At 41.3% G+C, this 25,371-nt stretch overlaps 2 protein-coding genes across 3 annotated transcripts in view; one reads left to right on the top strand and one right to left on the bottom strand.

The window, feature by feature from the left end:
* Nucleotides 1-8,383, bottom strand: part of LOC111867624 (3-phosphoinositide-dependent protein kinase 1) — a 190,787-nt gene extending 182,404 nt beyond the window's left edge. The window contains exon 1 of the mRNA XM_023857624.2: nt 8,271-8,383. Coding sequence (XP_023713392.1) covers nt 8,271-8,291 — 21 coding nt within the window. The 5' untranslated portion in view covers nt 8,292-8,383. The remainder of the gene's footprint in view (nt 1-8,270) is intronic.
* On the top strand, nt 662-21,806 carry LOC111867601 (odorant receptor 67c-like). Of its 2 annotated transcripts, none has more exons than XM_033752732.1 (5): nt 662-767; nt 18,003-18,102; nt 19,379-19,477; nt 19,631-19,786; nt 20,827-21,806. In XM_033752732.1, the coding sequence occupies exons 2-5, from the start codon at nt 18,037-18,039 to the stop codon at nt 20,881-20,883; spliced, it is 378 nt and encodes a 125-aa protein (XP_033608623.1). In that variant the 5' UTR covers nt 662-767; nt 18,003-18,036; the 3' UTR covers nt 20,884-21,806. The 2 variants fall into 2 exon arrangements, with proteins under 2 accessions (XP_033608623.1, XP_023713362.1); XM_023857594.2 differs by lacking the exon at nt 662-767 and adding an exon at nt 8,676-8,839.
* Nucleotides 21,807-25,371: the final 3,565 nt, after the last annotated feature.

The raw sequence follows: 25,371 nt of genomic DNA on the forward strand, positions 1-25,371 counted from the left end.
GCGAAGACAGCGCATGCCTTAGACCGCTGGGCTACCGTGACCGGCACCTACTTTTCCTTTACTGCTCGTTAAAAGAGAGGGATCGCCTTATTTCCGAATCCTTAAGAATAAACACAATAATGAGTGAGTTCTTATTCTAATGATGATTGACAAAACACATAGAATTATATTTCATGCATTAGATTCTGAAGTTATTTCTTCATAGTACAGCATTTACATCGGGGCGAGAGTTTTCTGTCCTCTGCAGCGTCCAGACCGGCTCTGGGGCCCACCCAGTCTCCTATCCGATTGCTACCGGTGGCTGTTTCCCCGGGAGTAAATCAGCCATGTCATGAACCTAACCTGACCTCCATCAAATGCCTCGGGTAAAAATGGGTGGAGCAATAGCTCCATTCTCCAACATCTTCCATTTCACGATACTTCATTAAGCACAGGGTCAAGTTAACTTTACATTTTATTCTGGTAATTTAAGACGAGTTTAAGAATCATACTTAAGATCTACGTCAGCCTGTGGTCTTATAGTCTGCGACGCTGTAGACAGAAACCGACGTTTCGGTGTAACAAACTGCCTTCACAGGCTTCATTCTTTGTCCACAGCAACCTTCCACTGGTGCCCGTCCTCGGCCAGACGAATCAAGCCCACAACCTCCTACTATATTTTCTAAAGAAGAGTTCTGTCTCCAGAGATATAATGCCGTGCAGCTCGTGGCCTCAATATTCAGCAAGAAACCCTGAAGATGGAGGTGACATTTTCCTCTGAAACGTCGGTAAATTCCAACATGGCTTTATATTCCAGAGTATTACCGCTGTGAGAACCTCATATGGAGCCAGAATAGCGCAGTCGGTATAGCGACTGGCTACGGGCTGGACGATCGTGGGGTCGGAGTTCGAGTCCCGGAAAGGTCAAGAATTTTCTCTTCTCCACGTCGCCCAGACCGGCTCTGGGATCCACCCAACATCCTATCCAATCGGTACGGGGGATAAAGCGGCCGGGGCGTGAAGCTGATCTTTCACCTCCAGCTAGTGTCGAGGTCAAGAAAATGTGATCTATACATCCACTCCCCTATACGTCTTCATGGCCTAATGCTTAATTAGTTAAGCACAGGGATAACTTTAAGAACCTCATTCACCACGTATTTCTCTCAGGCCTACTTCCCATCTACAGGTACATTCTTCTTTCGCCTAAAAGCGCGAAATCTCTCCTCACATAATAGCACAGGTATAAGATATTTATAGACTTCCAAGAAAGAAATTATCCCTGGGTTTCTTTGAAATTGTTTAAGCCTCCTCAGACTAAAGACTTGTAAGGGAGAGGCTGAATACAACTTCGTCACGCATAGCTTTTTTTTTTCCTTTCTTCTCGCACCACTGACAGGTGTTTCTCAGGTAACTGACCACATTTTGTTAACTCCTCCCCTTTCCTGATCCTTTTGTCTATTGTAGACAATTAGAGCTCCGGGCCTGTAGTGGAACAAAACCGAGTTGGCCAACTTCTCTCAAGGTCAAGGCGAGAAGGGAAATGACCTTCCCTTGGCCTTGACTTCGCTGTCAGCCAAGGAGGCCTATTAGGGTGGGCAAACGGTCATCGCAGACTTCACAGTGCAAAATTGTCTGCAAAGTCCCTCGCCACATCTGCCGCCTCCTGTACTGTCTCGGCGTCCAGAACACCCGCGGCCTAACGACGTTCTTCTCAAGATCCACCTGTCGTGAAAGTCAGTTGTTTTCAATTTGCTTCACATCTGTCGGTAACAGTTACTGCAGCTCCGCCACCTGCTCATACTCCATAAACATGAAGGTTCGTGAGGTTTCTGTAAGACAGCAGTCACCCCGATGCTGTAACTCACGTAAAGTCGCCTTTTGCTTAAATAATCAAATACGTCATTAAGAGGTTTGGGGGATTGGAGTTATAGCTACGCGATTCTTGATCTTGGGACTAGAGGAAGTGAGTGGTCAGCTTCACGCCCCTGTCCGTTTAACCCCCGGAGAAACAGGTCCTGGTATCCAGTGGACAAAAGACTGGCTGAGCCCAGAGCTTTGTCTAAACGCTGTGAAGAAATAAAACGCATGCCCTGCCGAGAACAGAACTCAGGCAGCCCAAGCTGTAGCCCATCGCTATACCTGCTAAGTTACCCCGGTTCCATCACAGGGGTGGTTATGATGAGTTCAGTCTTCTGGGATATAGCCCGATGAAAGTCGAATGACGTTTCGGAGGAACATTTCGCCTCAATCTTGAGGACTGAAGAGTAAGCCAATTAGAAAAGAGGCTCTGCTCCTTAACCACTTCATGCTGGTTGCTTGGAATAACATTCAACCATGAAGATGGAGGCGACATGTTCCTCTGAAACGCCGGCTAACTTTCAAAGAACACGGCATTATATCGCAAAGACAGAACTCATAAAAAATGTCCCTGTACTCAGGTAATCACAACACTATAAATACATATCGAGGAACATATTCCTAATCTCGACAGTGTAGATGATTTAGTTTCAGGCCCAGGCCGCTTAAGCCCGGTACCCACTACATGGCAGATAGGGAGCTGCCGAAGAAGAAATTTTCTGCTCCCGCCGGTATTCAAACCTCGGTTCCAATTTTACTCATGTACTGTCTAGAAATATATCTATCGTTTATCTCTGAATAATCATCTTCATGGACATTGCCTTGCTGCCAAGGGCTTACGAATCGTCCCTAATCTGAGCTAAATGAACCTAGTTCACATTGCCTCACGCTGTCACACTCTTTCTCCAATAATTATGTTTTAAAAATCGTGTTCAGCGCGCATTTTTCAGTCCTCATAAGCAAATGTAATACTTTTTAATCATTTGTAAAAAAAGGGGGGGGGGGAGTTGTCCCTGTGCTTAACTAATTAAGCACTACGCCACGAAGACGTATGGCGGAGTGGATGTATAGATCCACATTTTCTTGACCTCAGCACTAGCTGGAGGTGAGTGGTCAGCTTCACGCCCCGGGGAACGAGCCCCCGATACCCATTGTATAGGAGGTTGGGTGGACCCCAGAGCCGGTCTGGACGATATGGAGAAGTGAAAAATCTTGACCTTACCGGGACTCGAACTTTGACCTCCCGACTGCGCTATCCCCGCTCCATAATCATTTGTAACTTCTTGCATTTGTCACCACAAAGTGGCCATTTCTGTTACAACAAAGTAAGGAGATTTTCCTCACAAGGTTTGCAAGCTAAGCGCACTCATAGTCCGCTGTAAGATCTCAATAACGAAAGAGGATCTGCGGTTTTTAGAGCGGTCGGAAACGTCGGTGGAAAGGGTCAGAGAGTGAGTGAGTGCCCCCTCGAGTCCCCCCCCCCACCCAAGCTGGGGAGGGGGGGACAAGTAGCACTCAGATTTCCCCTTTTCTCAAAGAGGAGGCCCACATTTCAAAACACGCAAAAAGTCTTGGAAAGAACAAAAATATGGTCATGGACACCGAGGGGACTAGACACCAAGAATTACTGTGCTGGCGAGGGCCAGCAGTAATTTAACCGACCATTATATCCCAGGAGACGGATCTCCTCATAATCAATTGAACTGTTTACCGCGTATGCTACGACGAAACACTCTCACCATGTGAACAAACACTGGATGAGTTTTATTAAACCAGTGGCACGGTGTGAACATAGACTGAGGATGTTTGAGAGCAGGGTGTTGATATTATTTGGACCGAAGAGAGATGAAGTGATGGGAGGTTGGAGAAAACTGCATAATGAGGAGCTTCATAACTTGTACTCTTCTCCAATTATAATTAGAATGATCAAGTGAAGGAGGCTGAGGTGGGCAGGACATATAGCACGAATGGGTATGACGAGGAATACATATAGGATATTGGTGGGAAAACCATACGGAAAGAGACCACTGGGAAGACCAAGGCGTAGTTGGGTGGACAATATTAATGCGATGGCATGGATTGGATTGATCTGGCTCAGGAAATGACCAATGGAGGACTCTTGTGAACACGATAATGAACATTCGGGTTTCATAAAATGCTGGGAAATTCTTGAGTAGCTGCAGATTTTACTTCTCGTTAAGAAGGGCTCAGCTTCTTGAGTAAGTAACTGACACGGTGCGAACCTAAGACGCGGCACTTCCTTCTCTGCCTGGCCTAACAGGTTACCAGTTTAGTTACTGCCCATCAGTGTCGCGTAGAGTGAACACGATGGACAGACTGTATGCGATGCAAGTATTGGGTGCAATAAACTGAATGACGACAGCCAGCACAGGGTTGCTTGACTGGACTGGCCATTGGCCGACCTTCATCCTCTACACTCTCCACGCATGTTTGTCTCACGTCCAGACCGTGTGACCATACTCTGTCTCCACCGTACAGTCCGCTGTGAGAGAACCTCAAACCCCTTACTTACTTACTTACTTACTCATGGAGCTGAGCCCTTCTTGAGAAGCCAAATCTGCAGCTACTCACGAACTTCCCTGCATTTTATGGAACCCGAAGGTTCATTGCCGTGTTCACAAGAGCCCTCCACTGGTCCCTATCCTGAGCCAGATCAATCCAAGCCATACCATTCCATCATATCTCTCTAAGATTCATTTTAATATTGTCCACCCACCTACGCCTTGGTCTTCCCAACGGTCTCTTTCCTTCTGGTGTTCCCACCAATATCCTATATGCATTCCTCTTCTCCCCCATTCGTGCTACATGCCCTGTCAACCCCATCCTCCTCGATTTGATCATTCTAATTATACTTGGAGAAGAATACAAGTTATGAAGCTCCTCACTATGCAGTTTTCTCCAGCCTCCTGTCACTTCATCCCTCTTCGTTACCTCAAACCCCTACTTAAACGTTTTTTATCGAAATATCCGTGACCATTTTTGAGCATTATAAAACCCGAATCAGACGATAAATGCTCCTATCCTGAACCAGTTCAGTCCAATCCACATCACATGCTGCTTGTTCAGTGTCCCCGGGGTGCATGTAAACACATTCCAGCCCCTTCCAGCTTATAGGTAAGCCAGGATAGCGTAGTTGTTATAGGGACTGGCTACTCGCTGGACAACCGAGGAGTCGGAGTTCGAGTCTCGGTAGGGTAAAGAATTTTTCACTTCTCGAATCGTCGAGACCGGCTCTTGGGTCTACACAACCTCCAATACAATGATTACCAGGACTCTTTCCCCGGGGGTAAATCGAAACGGGTGTGAAGCTGACCATTCACTTGCAACAAGTGCCGAGGTAAAGAAAACGTGGTTCTATACAACCACTCCCCCATACGTCTTCATGGCGTAGTGCTTAATTAGTTCAGCACAGGGATCACTTTACTGCACAGTCATAATGATTATCTGAATAAAATGTATTGTCATCACAGCTTGCAATCAGTTATCTGTCTTCATTGCAATCATCACTACAATTAACTTTGCACTGCATATGCTTCCTACCGTCTGCCTGTAGTTTTGTATGGGCGTGGAACTTGAGCTCTCACATTATGAGAAGAACATAGACTGAAGGTATGTGAGAACAGGGCACTGAGAATATCTGGACCGAAGAGAGACGAAGTGACAGGAGCTTCATAACTTGTACTCTTCTCCTAGTATAATTAAAGTCAAGGAGGATGAGGTGGGCAGGGCATGTAGCACGAATGGGGAGAAGAGGAATGCATATAGGATATTGGTGGAAAAGCCAGAAAGATCTGGATGTACGTGGGAGGCAAAAGAAGGTAAAATTGTCCCTGTGTTTAATTAATTAAGCACTATGCCATGAAGGCGTTTGGGGGAGTGGAAGTATAGATCCATATTTTCTTAACCTCGGCACTGGCTGGAGGTGAAAGGTCAGCTTCACGCCCCGGCCGCTTTACCTCCGGGGAAAGGGCCCCCGGTACCCATTGGATATGAGGCTGGATGGACCCCAGAGCCAGTCTGAACGATGTGGAGAAAATTCTTCACCCTATTGGGACTTAACTCCGACCCCTCTGTTATCCAGCCTGTAGCCAGTCGCTATATCGACTACGCTATCCCGACTACTTGTACATGGGTGGATAATATTAAAATGGATCTTAAGAGAGATAGGTTGGGATATGGGCTGGATCGATCTAGCTCGGGATAGGGACCAGTGGAGGGCTCTTGTGAACACGGCAGTAAACCTTCTGATTCCATAAAATGCTGGGAAACTCTTGAGTAGCTGAGCCACTACCAGGTGCTACCACTGGCTTTCCCACCAATATCCTATATGCATTCCTCCTCTTACCCATTCGTGCTACATTCCCTGCCCATCTCATCCTCCTTGACTTGATCATTCTAATTATACTTGGAGAAGAGTACAAGTTATGAAGTGCCTCATTATGCAGTTTTCTCCAACCTCCTGTCACTTCATCTCTCTTCTGTCGAATATTCTCCTCAACACCCTATTCTCAGACATCCTCAGTATGTTTTCCTCCCTTAATGTCAGAGACCGAGTTTCACACCCATACAGAACCACAGGCAAAATTGTGGTTTTGTATATTCTAATTTTTATGTTTCTGGACAGCAGAGGAGAAGACCAAAGGTTCTGGACTGAATGGTAGCAAGCATTACCCAAGTTCAATCTCCTCTTAATTTAAAAAATGTTTACATATAATGTTAATAATGTAGCAATGAGTCAATGCTAACCGAACACATGATACCAAATAAAACCCAAGTTAGAAGCTACAGTTAAAATAAATTTAACATAACTGTTAGTAGTGGCATTCTGTCTCCATGTAATGTTATGTAATGACTGTCACCAGCATCTTGCTTATTGTAACTGAGTGTACGTTGCCAGCATTATGTCAGGAGAGGTTTTATGCTGTACACCTTACCCCTTTTGCCCCTCATATTGTGCATCATGAATGGTATGGTACGAGGAAGGATTTTAGTTAGTAGGGTAATATGAAATTTTCCAAAGAAACGTGTGAAATTGATTTCTTTATAATTATGAAATGAAGTCATTTTCTGCTATAAACTGATTAGTACAGGAAAGTGTAGAATCTTATTTATGTTCTAAAGGAAATAAACTGCCATATTTTGTTGACATTACATAAGATGGCCTTGCCATAGCCAAACAGACATTGGTTTCGAACCACGGAGACCTAGGATCAATGCCAGATGATTTCGTATCAGATTTAAGGTGGATGAAGTGGCAATGAAGCAGGTTTATCTTAAAGTCTCTTCAGTTTTCCTTGCAAATTCTGATTCCATCGCTGTTCCATAATCTGTCAGCACCACCGAAGGTGAGTAGTAGAGCCCTAGAGCAGGCAGCACATTAACACTTCCTGTCTTCGAGTGTGGGGCTTCATCCCTGATTTGGCCTTTAGCTCTTTGTAAATTTATAACTTTTTTGCAGTGTAGGGACTGCTTACGGGCTGGATGACCAAGTGGCATAATACAGAATTAAATGAGTATTATGTTGCACACTGTTGATTGTCTGAAGAATATTTAAAATGTGTACTTTAAATGGACCCAAGGTAATGGACAGTGTCCAACATAATGTTCATATAGTGAATAGATCACTTTTAAAACCCTTTGCAGAGAATGATCCAAAATATCTGACTTCTGTTTCCAAAAGAAACAGCTACTGAAAACTCTTACAAAGCGGTAATGACCTGCTATTTCTTTTAGATTTACATTGATCTGTCAACTGCAACAGAGTTATATCACCTGGAAAGGATATGTTAGGATGATTCCAAAAGGCTAGGTGGTAAGGACACAGGAAGATTGCTCACAGCTTACTAAAAAGTGTGTTTTCATGAATTATGTATCTGCTGGGACAGAATACCGGTTTAGAACAATTCAACTGAAGCATTCCTACTTGAGACATACATAAATTTCAATGAGTTTATGGCTATTAAAATGGCATTTAACCATATGACAGTATGATAATTTTAATATGCATAAATTATTTCTTCTGCTGTCAGTTAAAGTAACTGCAGCTAACATAACTAAACTGTGAATTTATAAAAATTGCGTCATGTTTCAAAGTTTTGTAGAAATGAAGTGGCAACAATTTTGATAGAGATGTCTTGTTTCAATTAAACTTCTGATTTTCACCTGTCAATAACAAAAACATTTAAAACCAGAAGCATAAATTCTCACACAGAATTGTCAGTGCTGCGTATAAGTAATATAATCAACCAGAAATTATTAGAATAAGATCCTTGACCTCAAACAGGCTAAAGTCCTACATTTAACTGAGTATCAGTCTTTTACAAATTTTTATTTCCGGGCTATTCTATACACATTCTACCGTCATTAAAATATTGATACGCTTCTTTGCAATTATAAAATGAAGTAACACTCACCACTTCTCCCGCTTCGGCCATGGCGTTGAAACACAATCTTTTAAGTCACTATAAATTGCAATATTTCTCACTCTACAGATATTCACAGGTTTTACACCTCTATAGCAGACGCCATATTGACACACAATGCCATCTGGACAGCTAAATGAGAACAATTTGATCCGCAGTAGGCGTTCGACGACACCTCAGCTGCGAACCGCTGGAGTACAGAAGATCTTGGCAGATGTCGCCAAGCTCCTGCCCTTAATCCAGCCTAACGCGTAGCGAATTATTTTCACTGTCGTTAGTAGGTTTACCACTATCGAATTAATCATCCAATATTTACAGTCTCCTGGATACCTCTGGAACACGAGGGAGTACGAACAATAAAAATCAATAAAAAAGGTCATTTGTAAGTAGCGCCGGCCCGTGATATCGATAGTAGAATGTAACTATCGGGTGAAGCATTCGATACACGTAGTTTTCGTTCGGATTTTAACATAGTGCAACTAGTATTCAACGTAGTTTAAAATTAGTTAGTTCACTCCGCTCATTTCTATTCTCTCACGTCACAGAACCAACCGACATCAGTAAGTATTTAACAAATAAAAGAAAATAATTTCAACAACGGCAGGTGTAAAAAAGAGGAGCCCTTTGAAGAAATTTTATATACTTCCCCTTGCAGGCGATTTTTTAACCTCGTTACTAAATCATTGTGGACAATGTGGAATAGTTCCAAACAAGCTATGATATACACAGAGTAAATAAAATATATAAACATGGGCTTCATTTGCTGAATGAAGGTGTAGAGGTGTCAGTGTTTTGATTAATATTGTTAGGAATACCCTTTACCTCCGTCCTTCAGTTTGTGAATATGTCAGTGATGTTTTGCACTGTTGGATCACCAAAATCCACTGCTTAGCACTCACACTCGTTTTGTTGAACTGAAGCCTGTTGTAATTTGTAACTGTCGTTATATAGCCTCGACACACAGAACACACAGATAGCACAGCCTCTATTGTTGTAGAGGCTTGTTTACCTCGTTGTTGCTTAGCAACGGTCGCGGTGCGGACCACGTAGAGAACAGTCTTTCTATTATTGAGGTTTGTTTACCGAGCCATTGCTTAGAAACGTCCTTGTCATCCACGTTACATCATCATCATCAGTAATCTGTCAAGACGACAGGTCCACAGTCTCTTTCAAAACAATTCCTCCACTTAATGCGATCTAGAGCTTTCTCCTTCAAATGACAGTATCCTCTTCTGTCCCCAAGGTCATCCAGCATCTTCTTACGTCTTCTTCCTCGTCTTCTTGTCACTTCTATCCGCCCATCTATCTTTCCTTCGATAGCTTCTTTTAGAAGGCAGTTTCTGCGTAAAACATGACCAATCCAATTAGCCTTCCGTTTTCTTATTTCGTGTAGGATATTCCTCTGCTCACTGACTCTAATTAACACTTCTTCATTTCTCACATAATCGGTCCAACTGATCTTCTCCATCCTTCTCCAACACCACATTTCGAAACTTTCCAGATGTTTCTGATCTACTGCCCTAAGTGTCCATGTTTCAGCCCCATACAGAGCTATGCTCCAAATGTAGCATTTCACTAGTTTCTTCCTCAAATTTAAGTCCAATTTGCTGGTAAAAAGATTCTTCTTCTTGCTAAATGCAGCTTTTGCCATGGCAATCCTGGATTTAATTTCACAAGTACACCTTCCATCATCTGTTAACAAGCTACCCAAATATTTAAAACATTTCACATTCTCCACTTGTTTTTGGTCTATCTTTATTGTGACTGGGGTTGGTTGTCTCGAAATTTTCATTACTTTTGTTTTCTCCACATATCCACGTTACAATCTATATAAATAAATAAGAAGTAACCATGATTCTGCTCTCGAGGAATACATGTTGTTAGTCTATTTGACGTTGTTTGGTATATTATGTGTCGAATAATAGGATGATCGGGGGCAGATTTAAGAAGAAGCGACCGTGGAGGTCAAGTTGGCGCCTCCACGAAACAAAAATAGATTTCAGAGACTTTATTGAGACATCAGCGTCTTTACTAACACGAATGATGTGTTTGAACGTTTAGTTAAAAAAAAAACGTTTCACACAATAATTAGTCGTTACTGATAAGGGCCTCAATTTTTATTGTGCCGAGTCCCCCAGGACTGTAAATTTGGCCGAGACGTGAATTAGTGTATAATGAATTGGACAAGAATTGGACAGAAAATAACGTGGTCCGAATTTGGGTACCATCCGGTACTGAACTGAAGTGGCTCATAGAAACCACGAACCTCGTTGTCAATATACCATTAACTGGGCAGAGACTGGAACCAAGAACTTCACAAATACGAGACGGCAGTACTAAGCACTGGACTTGGAAGATATTAATGACAATCGCAGGCAACATTAGAATGCTCACTTATTCGTTTACTCATTGGAACATGACGACTCAAAGCCGGAACAGTGAAGCCAAAAAGATACCCATTCCTAGGCAACAGCTCCATAAACACGTTACTATGATAATGAATACACACGCAACAAACTAAATTGTTGTAAGCTGTGTTTCCTGTGATGTCCGTGCCGAGGTTATATAAAGTGGAATGTTAGCGAGAACCCCATTGTCAGACGCCGCTACCAAGCAAGAGAGTTAAAATACTTACTGTGTGCTGCACTGATTTCTAGAGTGTACAGATTAGTGTGTAATAGTTATTTGTACAACGAGTCATAAGCATTCAGTAAATCCAGTTACCAATCAAAACCTCGTATATAGTAAACTAATACGTGACAACTTGTGGCAGAATTGGGATTGGATCAGCTGGCTTGATTGTATTGGAACCAACGTGATAACTATTTATAGCAGTCATGGAAAATTTGAGAGCCACCATAGAAGAATTGCACGTGTTTCAGCATTATCAAGCATTAGCCAAAATAGAGACCGACCTAGAAATGCTTAGAGCCAAAATTATTGCCACTCAAGACATGGTTAAAGTACAGAAGGATGTCAGCCATGAGATAATGGCGGCCCACCTGGAAAAGATGACGGTCAATGAAGAAAAGAACGAGGCCAAGCTGGACACGGCCACAAACACCGTCCAAGAAATGTCTGAGACCACGATAAAAGCTGGCCAGGAAGAGACGTGGACCACAATAAGGGCCGGCCAAGAGGTGATGATGACGACCATAAGAGCAATGCTATCCGTCCAGACTGAATTTCAAGAAACGATCAGCATGGGGGTAGCAAGCATCATGGCGTCTGTCGATCATCAGACACGTAGGCTCAGCGAGGAGCTCAACACAGCGATGAAAAAGCTGAAAGAAACGACACAGCGGGAGCTAGGAGCGTCAGTGGCAGAATTCGGAACTCCAGTATGGCGTAGAGGCAGCCGGAACTCAGTGCCCTCTGTGTTTACGGATGGACCATGGTCATCAAGGAGATGGAAAGGCAGGAAAGACGTACTCGTCTGTTGGCGGTGTGGGGGCGTCGGCCATCTTAGAAGAGACTGCGCGACGGAAATGCACGAGGACGAGTTCTGGAAAAGAGATCGGCGGAGACGAGAGAAAAGAGCAGAAGTAACCGAGCAGAAGGCTTCAGTGTATCGTGACATCTGCGTGCCGGAAAATGACAGTCATCACGACCTGAACGCCGAGGGACGAGTAGAAGACAATTCATGTACCATACAACAGTGACAATCGCCAGATCGGATATCTCCACAGAAATGCCCGAGAGAGAGAGAACGAGCAGATGGCATCATGGGAGATCCTCCCCATCCTGAAGGAGGCTTTAGTATACCTGACTCCTGGCCATTATCAGCAAAGAATTCATTCAGGGTCGTCCATGCATGCCCACTATTCATCCACGGATTTGAGGCGCCACGACGCTACGACTGGACGATGAAGGGTACCATTGCGACGCCCCGACCAAGGCCAGCAGCAATTTACCCGAAACCTGAATCAAATCAGTTGTGAGTCGGAAATAGTCACTCGTAGCTGGTGATTAGATGTTGGACGCCGCTACCAAGCAACAGAGTGAGAAGGTTTAGCTTGTGATATGGTTATTTGCAGAGTGTGTACAACAGTGAGACTGTTATAGTTACATCCTATAAGCGTTCAATAAAACCAATTACCAGCACAAACCCCGTGTCTGTTCACTAATGCGTGACAGTAGGAATGTTATCTTTTCTCCTAACTACAAAGCCATGGCGTTTATTTCGGAGACTGGGAATTTCGGCTTAATTGAAGGTGAATAGTGATCAATTTTCTTCGACAACAACTCGACAGAAGAGAGTCGTGTTGGTGCCCTACACACAGGATTTTTTTATAATATTAAATGGGAGTTAGAATTTTGCTCAATATAAATCCAGTGCTGTTAATTTCCTTAAATCAACCAAATGAACCACTAGGCTTTTTATAGGATATCAGATCATGAATTAATTTGGAATATAAATAAAGGATAGATTAACTGAGAGGAGAAAGGACGTGGAAGGATATAGGAACAGACGGAAAGACAGCTGAGTCCGATCGGGGCTGAAGGCCCGATGGTGAAGAAGATGATTTCCAATTCCAGTTTCAACACTTAAAAATAAACAACCTCAGGCAACTACTTAGCTGTTTCTATATTTATACATAGCCTTAGATATAGGACTAGATGTGTTAGTGAGCTTTTGTATCTTGTGGAATGTACAGCAATGTAGACAGGTAGAAGCTCCCCAACGTTTCGGGGGAATGTGTTATATCCATCCTAAAGTTTGAAGAATATGCCAGTAAAAGTAACCATGAAAATTCAGCCCACAGCTAAGCTAAACTGGGGAAAATATATTCTCCGAATCGTCGGTGAACTTCCACCGGTTTATATGGCGTTATAATTCAGAATATAGGGGGGATCTTCACAGTCACCGCTGGTAGAACCTAAGGTCTATTAAAGTCATAATTCAGTTTCAGAAAGGCTAGTACTTAGCACATTTATTTTCGCCTACATGGCCAAAATCACGAGTCGGAAGATATCTCATGAGGCTGAGACGGGTTGGGTGGTCGAGGAAACGGTCTTGGATTTCCGGCAGGGCAAGATAATTTTCTTTTGCACAACGTCCAGACGGACTATAGAGACTCCAGAGTTCACTGTGTAAAGGACACTGGGGCAGTAGAGCGGCCGAAGCGGGAAGCTGACCACTCACTTCCACCTACTCCCAAGGTTAAGCACGCGTGGAATTATACATCCATTCCGAACCCGTCTTCAAAGCGTGGTGTATTAAAGCATGCTTCTTTCACTCTATACATAAAAGTTCTGCAAGCTGGAAGACTGCGAATTCGATTTCCGATGAGGTCATTGGATATTTTAATTTACCAAATTTTTCAGGCCTCACTATGTCCCTGGGGTCGACACACCCTGTAGCAGAAATGAGTACCAGGAATCTTCCTGGGGGCAAAGGGCGGCAGGCGCGTAAGGCTGACAACCTCACCTCCATATGTGAGTCCATTGTGTAGAAAACGTGGGAGTTGCGATTCCTCACAAACCTACGACCTGCTAGAGCAAGGGTCTCCAAACTACGGCCCGCAGGCCAAATGCGGCCCGCGATGTGATTTTATGCGGCCCGGGAAAGAATTGTGCAGAAATGTGCCAATTGAACTAATTTTCCAATGAGTACCGGTAAATGTGATTCCGAGCTTATTGACCTGACATATTATACTGCAGTTCGATAGCTTAGCTGTGGAAAGGTTCTTTCGCGCTTCTTTCAGCTCAGGAATGAAATTGATATATTTCTTACCGAGAAAAACCATCACGAAACATTTTTATCAGATACCGAGTGGCTTTGGAAACTAGTATTTTTTGCTGATATGGTGAACCGTATGAACCATTTGAATTTAAAGTTGCAGGGTGAAAATAACTTAGTCTGTGATTTATTTGCACTTATCAAGGCATTCAGAGCAAAGTTGATACTTCTGGAAAGCCAAGTGAAAAATTGTAACTTTGTTCATATGTTACACTGTGCAGAGTTGCATAAAAAGGGAGAAGCAGAATTTTCTTCCTCGTTTGCAAATTTAGTCATTTTAGATTTCAAAGAACAATTTCGGAAGCGATNTTTATCTCCATTTTTGGACGACATATCTGTGTGAACAAACTTTTTCCCAGATGAAGTACATCAAGTCGAAATACAGGGCAAATTTATCCGATGAACTTTTAAAGTTGCTACTTGTGATTAGTGTTTCAAAATTTGAACCTCAATGTAATCAGATTTTAAGAATGCAAAAAGATTTCCATCATTCACATTAATTGTTTTAATATAATTTGTGATGAAAATATGAACATTTGCTGCTACTGTCTGCTGTCATTAATATACGATAATTTATTCTCACGTACTTTGTATTTAGTTTATGAAATTCTGTGCTTTCAATAAAACTCATATACGTAGAGTTATTAATTTCTCATCTTATCCGGCCTGTTGAAAGTGCTGAATTACCTAATGTGGCCCGCGGTTCGAAAAGTTTGGTGACCCCTGTGCTAGATGGACAGCTTATTAATTAGTTAAAATCAATTAAAATAAATTAGATGTTTCTGTTGCGCAAGCAGAGGAACAAAACGACGGTCCTCGTTTTCTACTGTTAGTTACTTAGAACATCTTGCAGATGGCTGTGTCCGTCTGTGTGTGACCCAGTGAAGCACGTGGTACTGTGTGGGCGGCGCCGGGGCGAGCTTAAACTTGTTACACATGAAGGACCCTCTTCTCGTTCATATGTATTATGAAGTGTAACGGCTCATATATCTCTTAAAACGATACGTAATTAGCAGTTTAAAAACATGATTACTGTTGAGTCTTGATATCTGTCTAGTATCCTTTCCATTATATCCTCATTTTATGTTTTAATATGTTCTTTTAGGGTTGAAATACATTCAGCATCCCCATTATCCTTTTATTCTTCGAAGAACCCCCCTATGGAGGGGGCTTGGCTTCCGATTCTGGAAACAACGCTCAGTTATATTCGCACCAAAGTCCAACTGAATATGTTCAAGTATTCAGACGCGTATTTCAGATATGGGAGAAGGAACTCTATTTCAGTCCGAAAGATCGATAAAAGTATAAGGCATCATCAGCAAACCTTGCATATACTAGTAGATACGTTACAAAAACGCAATACTGCAAACTCACTTCCCTCGCTTTGAGTCAATACTAGTTACTAAACACGTATATCAGTAGCAGCAGATACCTTTAGCACTCGCATGACAACACACGTGCGTGTATTACTTAGCGTATGACTGATCACTCAGCGCCATCTCGTAGCGACAGCCGCACACCCATCTCTCTGAATGCAAACATGGCTCCCAGCAGTCGAGAAAATGAAGAACTTGAACGCGGACAAGTAGGAAACTTGACGAGGATGGATTTAATGAGACTGCAATTGAAAATATTGAGAATTTTTGGTGTCCTCGCACCTGAAAATGTAGTTAGGTCTGCATGGAAGCATAAACTTTTCATCTCAGTTACTACATTCTACCTCTGTTGCATTTACGGTCCTCAAGTCTGTTCAATGTTAATTGCTATTTATAAATACTGGGGTAATATCGATATGATAACAAAGATTCTATTTCAGATAATTTTTGCAGCTGATGCAACAATACTGGCATCATATTTCGTGGTCAGAGGACGGACACTCACATTGTTACTTGACATACTAGAGACCGATTTCGTTGCTTATATAGACACTCTTGTTACATCACAGAATAAAATAAAAATACTTAAGGAAGCATCGAGAAATTCTGTGGTCGTGATATGTATTCTAGTTTCTATCTTCTCGTCAGTTATTCTCGGTTGGAGCTGCTCACCATTAATTCTCAAATACATCGACTCTGCAACAGAGAAAGACATCGAAAGTAGTTCGGAGGAGATTTGGAAGTATTATTGTTACATATTATGGCTTCCAAAAGAATTATCCGAACCTTCTATGTATAAAGTAATATATTTATGTCAAGTACTTACAGTGTTTGTATCTGTGAGTCACTACACATGCTGCAATGTCATATTATTTTTCATGATGTTTCATATATCAACACATTTTAAATTGCTGGTTTCTTCTTTTGAGAACATAGAGAAAGTAGTTCTAGAAGAAACATATGAAATGGAAGAGCAAGTCCACGGACTAAGGCGGATCCGTTCTTTAACGAAGCACACAATTATCAGTGGTTCAGTTCACGATCCTTGCACTGCTGTGTCTAACTCCGATAAAACCGCTGCTTCTGAAGAAGGAAGATCTTGCTTATTAAACGAAAGTCAGTATCCGGAAGATATTCGAAGCCTAATTGCAGATGAAATGTCTGGGAATCAAACAACTGAGCATGACAACGCGGACGACGTAACTGGAAATGCGTTCTATGAGCAACGGATTAACGACAATTTTATAAACTGCATAAAATACCATCAAGCAATTCTAGAGTGAGTACTAATATTTTGCGCTGTAAATAATAATTGCCATAAATATATCTACTTCCTCGTATGCTCATTTTAAAGCGAATAAATACGCGAATTAAAGAAATGTGTGAATTATCTTAGTATGGGGAGTTCTTAGACTGAAATTTCAGAGTGGACATTGCTATAATATGTTTGCATTGTCACGTATCCGGGGTTTTCATGGCTTAAAAGACGGGTTTTGAGTTTGGTGATCGAATTCATTGGGCATTTATACAACTGTTTACAACAATTAACAATTCACTGACACACTGGTAACTTCTTCCTACTCAGCTGAACTCGACTATCACTTGACTATGACTCACTGTGACTCTTCATTGCTTCAGACTGTCGTGCTTCTCGGCACGGACCTGCAGAAAACTCTTCCCACTTCTCCTATTGTTGTAGTATCTATCACAAGGGCTGCATCCCAAGATTACATGGCGTGTTTACCTCTCCGTTGCCTAGAGATGGAAGTCCTCTTGTCGCATGCATGTGTGTTGCGAGGGTCTTGCTGAGCCATTGCCTAACAATGCTTTGAGAAAGTCCTTCACAGTACTCGTATAGATGAAATCTTCAAGTTAATTTTATAAATCTGATCAAACGCATAGCTCATATAAACTCTTTAACATTCGTGTCTGTTTGTAATTAGCAGTTTATTCAACGTACACTGTCAATAACTCAGATTATATAGCCAAATTTGAAGCACTATTTCCGGATTTCCCAGGAAAATTTGTGGAAAATTTATACATCCTTAATCTAGAGACAGTTTTAGGGCTTTGATTCGAACCGGGTACCACCTATCTGCATCATAATACTGTTCTTCACTCATATATATTACGATCGACGCCATAATTAATTTTAGAAAATGTTTCGTGTTAAATAATTGTGTTTATTGGTTTGCACAAGCGCATTGTGTCCCTTTGAGGGGTTCGGCTTGTGGAGGGCTGAAGAAGACCGGAGAATGGTTTATTACGTGAGCAGGAAAGGGTGTGAGGGAAACCTGTCGTGGATTATTTTAAGAATTCTAGGGAATTCTCCAACTCTATGCAGAAGTATGATGTTATTAAAACATTTTTATTCTTTGAAATGTTGTAGATTTTACTGCAGGTGTTTGGGGCTGATTTTCATATGGACATAAGACAAGACAGTTTTGGAAGAATTGGTCCAATGCTTTTCTTTCACTACATATCAAGTATCTGATACGAAACGAACCGCATAGAAATCATATTTAGTAAAGATCGAAATTTCTTACAATGAGCTCTTTTAAACTGTTAATGCCTTTAAATATGGAGGGTTATTTTTCTTTTCAGGTATTGCAAAATCGTTAAAGACTTTCTGAGTCCAATGTTTCTGGTGTATTTCCTCACCAGTGAAGCCATGATGTGCATGGCAGCGTTTCAAGTAGCCATGGTGAGTAATTATTTATTAGCGTGTATTCTAGACGTAAAGCATGAAACGAACATTTTCTTGGGACAGATATGTCTGGATTCTTATCATTAACATATGGGAAAACTCACACAAAGAAACAAGTGAAAAAAAACAACCAAAGTCCGTAGTTTTAGTCCGCAAGCGAAATATACCGAGTTAAATAAACAAGTAAATAATACAAAAATTATTAGTGGTTTATTCAACGACGCTCTCAATAGCGCATATTACATAAAGTAAAACGGTAGATGGCTATAAAATGATGAACTGGGACGGATTTGGAAGGAAGTGACCATGTCTTAATCTAAGCTACTATCCGGTAATTTTCCTGGACACAAAAAAAAACACAGTGGTTTTAGTCCGCAAGCGAACTATACCGACCGAGTGACCGCCGCTTGTCGGCGAAGTTAGTACCAACTTTAGCGGATAGAGAGCGTCGCGTGGTCAGCGCAACGGATCCCCACGGCCGTTAATCTCTGGTTTCTACATTGGAGCCATTGTTTCCTTGAAATGGAGCCCCAGTTATCCTCAAGAGGCTGAGGGGACCCCGTTCCAGACCCACTACTTCTCAGAAAATCTGGTGGTGCCGGGAATCGAACCCGGAACCTCTGGATCTGTAGCCAAGAACTCTGACCCTAGACCACAGAGGCGGTCTTTTCCTGGACACAGTCAGATATGTCATTAAATAACTCAATCAAAGTAGTTAGTAACCCCGCCGAGAATTGAACCGAGCTGCTATCTAATACAAATCAATGGCGTTGCCGTTTATGTCGCTTTGCTCGGTAATAATGCCTTAATATATAAACAAATAAGAAGTAACATTGTTTCTACTCTCGAGGAATACATGTTGTTAGTCTATTTGACGTTGTTTGGTTTATAATGTGTTGAATAATAGGATGATCGGGGGAAGATTTAAAGGAGGGCCACCGTGATGCCTAAGTCGGCGCATCCAAAATCAAAAACAAACCAAATTCCGTGGTTTTAGTCCGCAAGCGAGCTGTACCGACCGAGCGACCGCCGCCGGAGGAGCTATTTCAAGAAAACAGTGGCTCCGGTCTAAAATACCGAAATTAACGGCTGTGGGAATTCGTTGCGCTGACCACGCAACACCCTCTAACCGCTAAAATTGGCACTGACTTCGCCGACATGCGGCGGTCGCTCGGTCGGTATAGTTCCCTTGCGGAATAAAACCACGGAGTATTAGTTTATAGCGTTCAGCAGCTTGTATACTGATGTGTGCTTTAATGTGTATTCTTCTCAGGGTGACAATGAGGGGCTCGTTAAATTCATCGTCACCTTGGCAAACGTCTGCTCCTGGCCCCTGATGATATGCTGGTGTGGTGATTATCTTACAGCTCAGGTGATACTTCACACAATATTATGAAGCTTGTATTGTATTAACGATTTTACTAGTATGAATTTATTATAAAGGACACAAATAATTCTGATGACTGATTATCATTACCACAATGTGTTATGTTTCTAAGCCTTAAGTTCTACCTCCACCTCACAGAGTCTGGAGGTTGAGAAGATAGCGTATGGTTGCGGCTGGTACAACCGTTCACAAAAGTTTAAGAAGTTGCTACAGACACTCATTTCTCGTGCCCAGGAGCCTGTTACATTCACTGCGGGAAAATTCTACACCGTATCCCTGGAAACTTTCGCTAATGTAAGCATTATAACGTTAAATATACCTTTTAGAGTGTATTGTATTATACCTGTGGGGGGCACGCGGTAGCGTAGTTGGTTGAGGCACTATGCTACAAGCCGGAATGTGGCGGGTTCGAGTCCCGATAAGGCGGAATTTTTCAATTTACCTCAACCTTTAACAGAAATGAGTACCAGGAATCTTCCTGGGGGGTAAGGGGCGGTCGACGCGTAAGGCTAACAATCTTTCTTGCCATCTGTAAGCCGATTGTCTAGAGAAAATGTGGGAGCCTCGATGTCTCACAAACCTATGGGCCTCCATGACCTATTACAGGGTCAGCTTTATTTTGTTAATATTGTATTTATGCACTCAACTGCATTAGCTGAGCTCTTGATATATATATATAACGTATAGTATATAACAGAGTCTAGGAAAATGCAAAGCTTTCGCAGCTTGTTGGTCAGAACAACTTTTAGTCTATGTCTATATATGTAATTACAACATGTTTCGGTCACATAGGGCAATCATCAGGCATACATGACGATTCGTATAATTTGCTACAATGTACTTTCCGTATGCATGCGATTATATAAGAAAATTGTGCAAGCAAAAGCCGAGGTCATACAGAATCATGAGAATGAACATGTTTGCAATACAGGACAAAGTGAAGCCAGACACAGGAAATATAAGAGGCTAAACTTGGCGGCGGTGAAGCTTACGACCGTTCAAGTGACTAAGCTGCCGTTGTAACATAAGTAAGATAGGCATGATCGGCTTTGCAAAGCCTGTACCGACAAACGATTTGTATGCAGGGTTTTCCAGGAGGAAAGTCAATATTCTTGGAGGTCATAGTATCGGCTATTCTAAACAAAAAATTGTATAAGTACATGTGTCCTGTTCCGAACCGTTTCTGAGATATAAGTATTTCATTGTACAGATCCAAAATTGTTGATAGGAAAGAGATATTACGTATAGTTTTCAATACCAGTGTTTATTGACTATATGTACCTGTATGTGTTTTATACATCGCCTAGTTACTAATCCTACATTTTTTTTTTCAGATAGTGAACAAGGTGTACGCGTATTTCACTATTCTGAAGCGCATGCACGAGACGTAAGAAATGTAACCGGCTACAATTCAGCCATAGGACAGCATATAAAGCAAGCGTCACGTAACTGCGAACAGGCGGCCGCCTGTCACTTCTCACACCCTCGAACCCACCCCCTTGTCTGAAATTTTTCTTCTGCGCCTTCAAGGTTACTCTTGGCCTTGTTCGAAGTTACGTGACACTTGCTTTACGTTGTACTTAATCACATACATTCAGAGGAAAGCCCCTAAGATGGTCACTTCCTTTTGTCTTTACCATTGGCCGCTCTTTCAATTTCTTAATACTATACACAGTCGGTAGGACTCCTTGGACTGGGGATCAGCCAGTCGTAAGCCGCTACCTTCACACAGATGGGGGATGACATTAAACTGGATCTTAGAAGTACAGGGTATAATGATGAGGATTGCATTCATATGGCTGAGGACAACAACAAGTCTAGAGCGACAAAACTTCGGACTCCATAAGGTGTACAATATCGTATCTCGACTAGTTGAGCGACTATTAGCTTTGTAAGAAAGGGTTTGCTCCATGGAGTTACTACACAACTCTTCACGTCTTCTGCATGTCACACTGGCCTTCATGTTCCTGTACAGTTGAATCAAATGCAATATTACAAATACAAATTTATGTTACCAGAGAACATCAACACTTTATTCTCCATTTTTAAATCGACACCAGACTGAGATAAAGGGAACAATGTAATTAAAACTTGGAGATTCTATACACGAAATTAACGATGGATTCGATTCAGGTTTTAAGTAATTAGCAAGTACGCCTATAATCTATTGTTGCAAAGTTACGTTACACCCAAATTTATGTTTAATTATATTACCAATTATTTTTGGATAATCGACAAAACCTGAGTTTAATGTAAAGTAGAAATATCGTTCATGAGGTAAAAAGGTAAAGGCAAAGGTAAAGGTAAAGGTAAAGGCAAAGGCAAAGGTAAAGGTAAAGCCATCCTTCTTGACAGGTTGTGGAGGCCCGCAATGTTGTGAGACTTCGAGGCTCACATATTTTCTAGACAATCGGCTCACAGATGGCTGCGATGTTATGAGCCTTACGCGCCGGCCACCCTTGACCCCTAGCAAGATTCCTGGTACTCATTTCTGTTAGAGCCTGATTCGACCCCCAGGGCCATAGTGCGGCTGGAAGGGTTAGGTGAATTGAAAATGTCCAGTGACTTCATCGTGAATTGATCCCGCAACTTTCCGGCTTGTAGCATAGTGCCTCAACCAACTACGCTACCGCGTGCCCCCAACTCTCATTCTATATCTCCCACTAATAGGTTCCATCAACATTTGTTCAATAGTTTCCGTGGTGTGACATTACAATACATGGAAGAAATTAAGAAAAGAATCAAAAGGATTTCTTATATTCTTTCGTTTCCAGCGGTTTGCGGAAGAAAAATAGAAGCCTACTCTGTTTTCGCTCAAAAGAATAAATAAGAAGAAATACGAGTAATCTAGTGGTCAGAGTTCCTGGCTACAGATCCAGAGGTCCCGGGTTCGATTCTCGGAGCTACCGAATTTTCTGAGGAGTAGTGGGTCTGGAACGGGGTCCACTCAGCCTTTTGAGGATAATTGAGGAGCTATTTCGAGGAAATAGCGGTTCCGGTCTAGAGAACCGAAATTAACGGCCGTGGGGGTTCGTTGCGCTGACCATGCGACATCCTCTATCTGCTAAATTTGGCACTAACTTCGCCGAAAAGCGGCGGTCTCTCCGTCGGTATAGTTTGCTTGCGGATTCAAGGCATGAGGTTTAGTTTTTTAGTTTAAGAAGAAATACAGACTATCCTAGAAAATGTACTGAAGTCTTAATGAGAAGAAATTACGTGAGGGACAGATCCAATTGTCAGGATAATATAGCATGTTGTCAGTGAAGTGTAAACCGACTAAGGCTAAAACTAATGTTAAATGATGACTTTTGCTATGTGTCTTTACGTTAAGGCCATAATAACGAGAGGGTGTAACAGAATAATCGTGCACTAGTTCAATTATTCACCGCTGCGGGGCTGGGCGGTGATAGGCTCTGTATACACCGAAGGTATTGTGTTATGAATTGTTCTGCTTCGTACCGCTTAGCAACCGCTAGGCAGAAACGACAAGTGTTATCATAAATATTTCATGCCATAGAATATAAAATTCAGATCCACATATAAAGAACCTTGACAATTATACACCGAAGAGTTTGTTACGAAGTTTTGATACGTAAAATATGCAGTGATTTTATACCTAACGTTTTTGTATGTGCAAAGTTTCAATATATGAAGCGAGAGTTCTATGAAAATCGAGGCCACTGTTTCGTGAGCTCTACTGCCAATCTGAGTGCTTATTTCCAACACACACTGACAAGTCGGGATATTTTCATGCTGTCATTTCATAACAAGGCTAATTAATTCTGAGAAAATAACAAGAAGAAAGTTCAGTGTCACTAATAACAAATCAAGAAATTAGACACCATCCTAAGCCAGCTGACTCCAGTTCACATAAATATGGTATAATCTTGGCGGAATATAAAGTGTGTGCTATATATTTATGTTTGAGAAAAAACATTCTGTGGGTGAAGTATAAATTTTGAACAGAGTAGTTACTTATGGAAATAAATTAATATAATATAATTTCAGCTATATTCAGATATACGAGAAAAATAAGTCATAGATACGAAGCCAGTACAAGTGCTATTTAGGGCGCAAGAGGACGCTTGTAATCTGATGTAATTATTGAAACAAATGTACAGAATTTGGTGCTTTATGATAATCAGCGAAGACACTGAGTTTAATTTTTAGAACTTCTGCTACAATGAGAGCCTGAATTCATCGTTGTGGTGTCAGTATTGATGGAATGCCTCTAACACGATCATAAACCAGAATATATTACGCGTGGTCAGGATTTTAAGATAATATAGTGGAATCATAAACTTCCTGCCAAATTTTTAAAATACAGTTAACGTAACAATAACCGTAGAAATCAAGTACATACTTTGATTCGTTTCTTCCCCTTATATAAATTTAATTACATGTTGTGAGAAGAAAAAAGTTATTGAATTGACTTTCCTCGTATGTAGTTTCGGACCCGCAATCAAATCTGATAAAGAGGAACAAAAATATTAGGAGTAACTTCTGAAAAAAGTTGCAAACTCAAGAAGGTTATTCGTTTTTTCATTCATGGCATATCATTCAGACTGTTGCACATCTATAGCCATTGTTGAAAATAAAATTTATGTTTTGTTTCATTAGTCTGTATATAAATAGAACAAGAGACTCATTTAACAATTATACGTGTTTGTTGGTTGAAAATGTAATATAATTCTTGTGTCATATTACGATGATTTCAGACTAAATATATTCTTTAATTTAAAATAATTAGAAAAATTGTAATATTCATAAAAATCAATATACAATGAAATAATATTTATTATTGTGAGGTAATTCTAAAATAAACGTTATTTTAATTGATGAATTTCACATATACAATTTTATATATAGGGGTGGAATGTAGTCTCCTCTTAACTACTTTCTTGTTTCAATATCAGTAGTTCCAAATAAAGATCTGTTTTCCAAAACTGAGATTCAACAACTTTTCCATTAATAAGACATAATTAAAATTATCACGAAAGCAATAATAGAATAAGAACTTCACGCAACTACGTCAGTTTTCTATAGACTTGGCAATCAACGAACAATGTTATGAACAATTCTTATACAAGTATCCTGTTTGCCTAGAGTGTGGGCTACCAGTAGATTTATTCCCTTTATGTAGACTACCTTTCAAATAAACCAAGAACAGAGATAAATACACAGACTATTTTGCCACGCTACGCCTCCTATTTTGTACAAGAATTTATATCAAGAACTGCAACTAAAGAAACGGGATAATTTAAAATGGCGAAAGAGAAAGAAACTGGATTATTTAACTCTAAAGAGCAAGAACATCCAAGAAGATTGAAAATGCTTGACTTGCAACTCAAAGCATTTAATTTGTCCGGAATATTGCCACCGGCAAGTATTTCCGGTAGCCGCTGGAAGACAATTCTTTATGACATCTTCACGGTAATTTCTCTCATATGGTTCCTGCCTGCAATTGCTGCTCAGCTTGTGGCATTGTACCAACACTTAGAGGACATTGAAGTATTAACTGCAATCTTGTTTCAAGTATCGTGTTACATAAGTACAGGAGTTATATTCTTCTATTTCGTATGGAACAGGAAAGAATTATTAAAACTATTCGATACTTTAGAGGCCGGTTTTATCGGCCATATGGATAAAGTTGGATCACCAATAAAACGGACAGTTATTCTTACGGAAGCTGCTCGAAAATCCCGTGTTATAACATGGATCCTATTGTGTCTATGCTTCACTGTAGAGACCGCATGGGGCTGCATTCCCTTTATTTTAGGATACGTGGAATATTTCACAGATGCCGAACCAAGGGATTTAACTAACGACAAAGGAAGGTATTTTGGACTTGCAATGTGGCTTCCGGACAACGTTAACAA

The sequence above is a fragment of the Cryptotermes secundus genome, unplaced genomic scaffold, assembly GCF_002891405.2.
Source record: "Cryptotermes secundus unplaced genomic scaffold, Csec_1.0 scaffold548, whole genome shotgun sequence".
Lineage (NCBI taxonomy): Eukaryota > Metazoa > Arthropoda > Insecta > Blattodea > Kalotermitidae > Cryptotermes > Cryptotermes secundus.

Excerpts from the sequence above, each read along its gene's own strand:
- LOC111867601 (XM_033752732.1), top strand. The coding sequence starts at position 18,037 with ATGTTTCTGGTGTATTTCCTCACCAGTGAAGCCATGATGTGCATGGCA. Across the intron at positions 18,103-19,378 it reads CAGCGTTTCAAGTAGCCATG|GGTGACAATGAGGGGCTCGT; the intron begins GTGAGTAATTAT and ends TATTCTTCTCAG. Across the intron at positions 19,787-20,826 it reads CCCTGGAAACTTTCGCTAAT|ATAGTGAACAAGGTGTACGC; the intron begins GTAAGCATTATA and ends TTTTTTTTTCAG.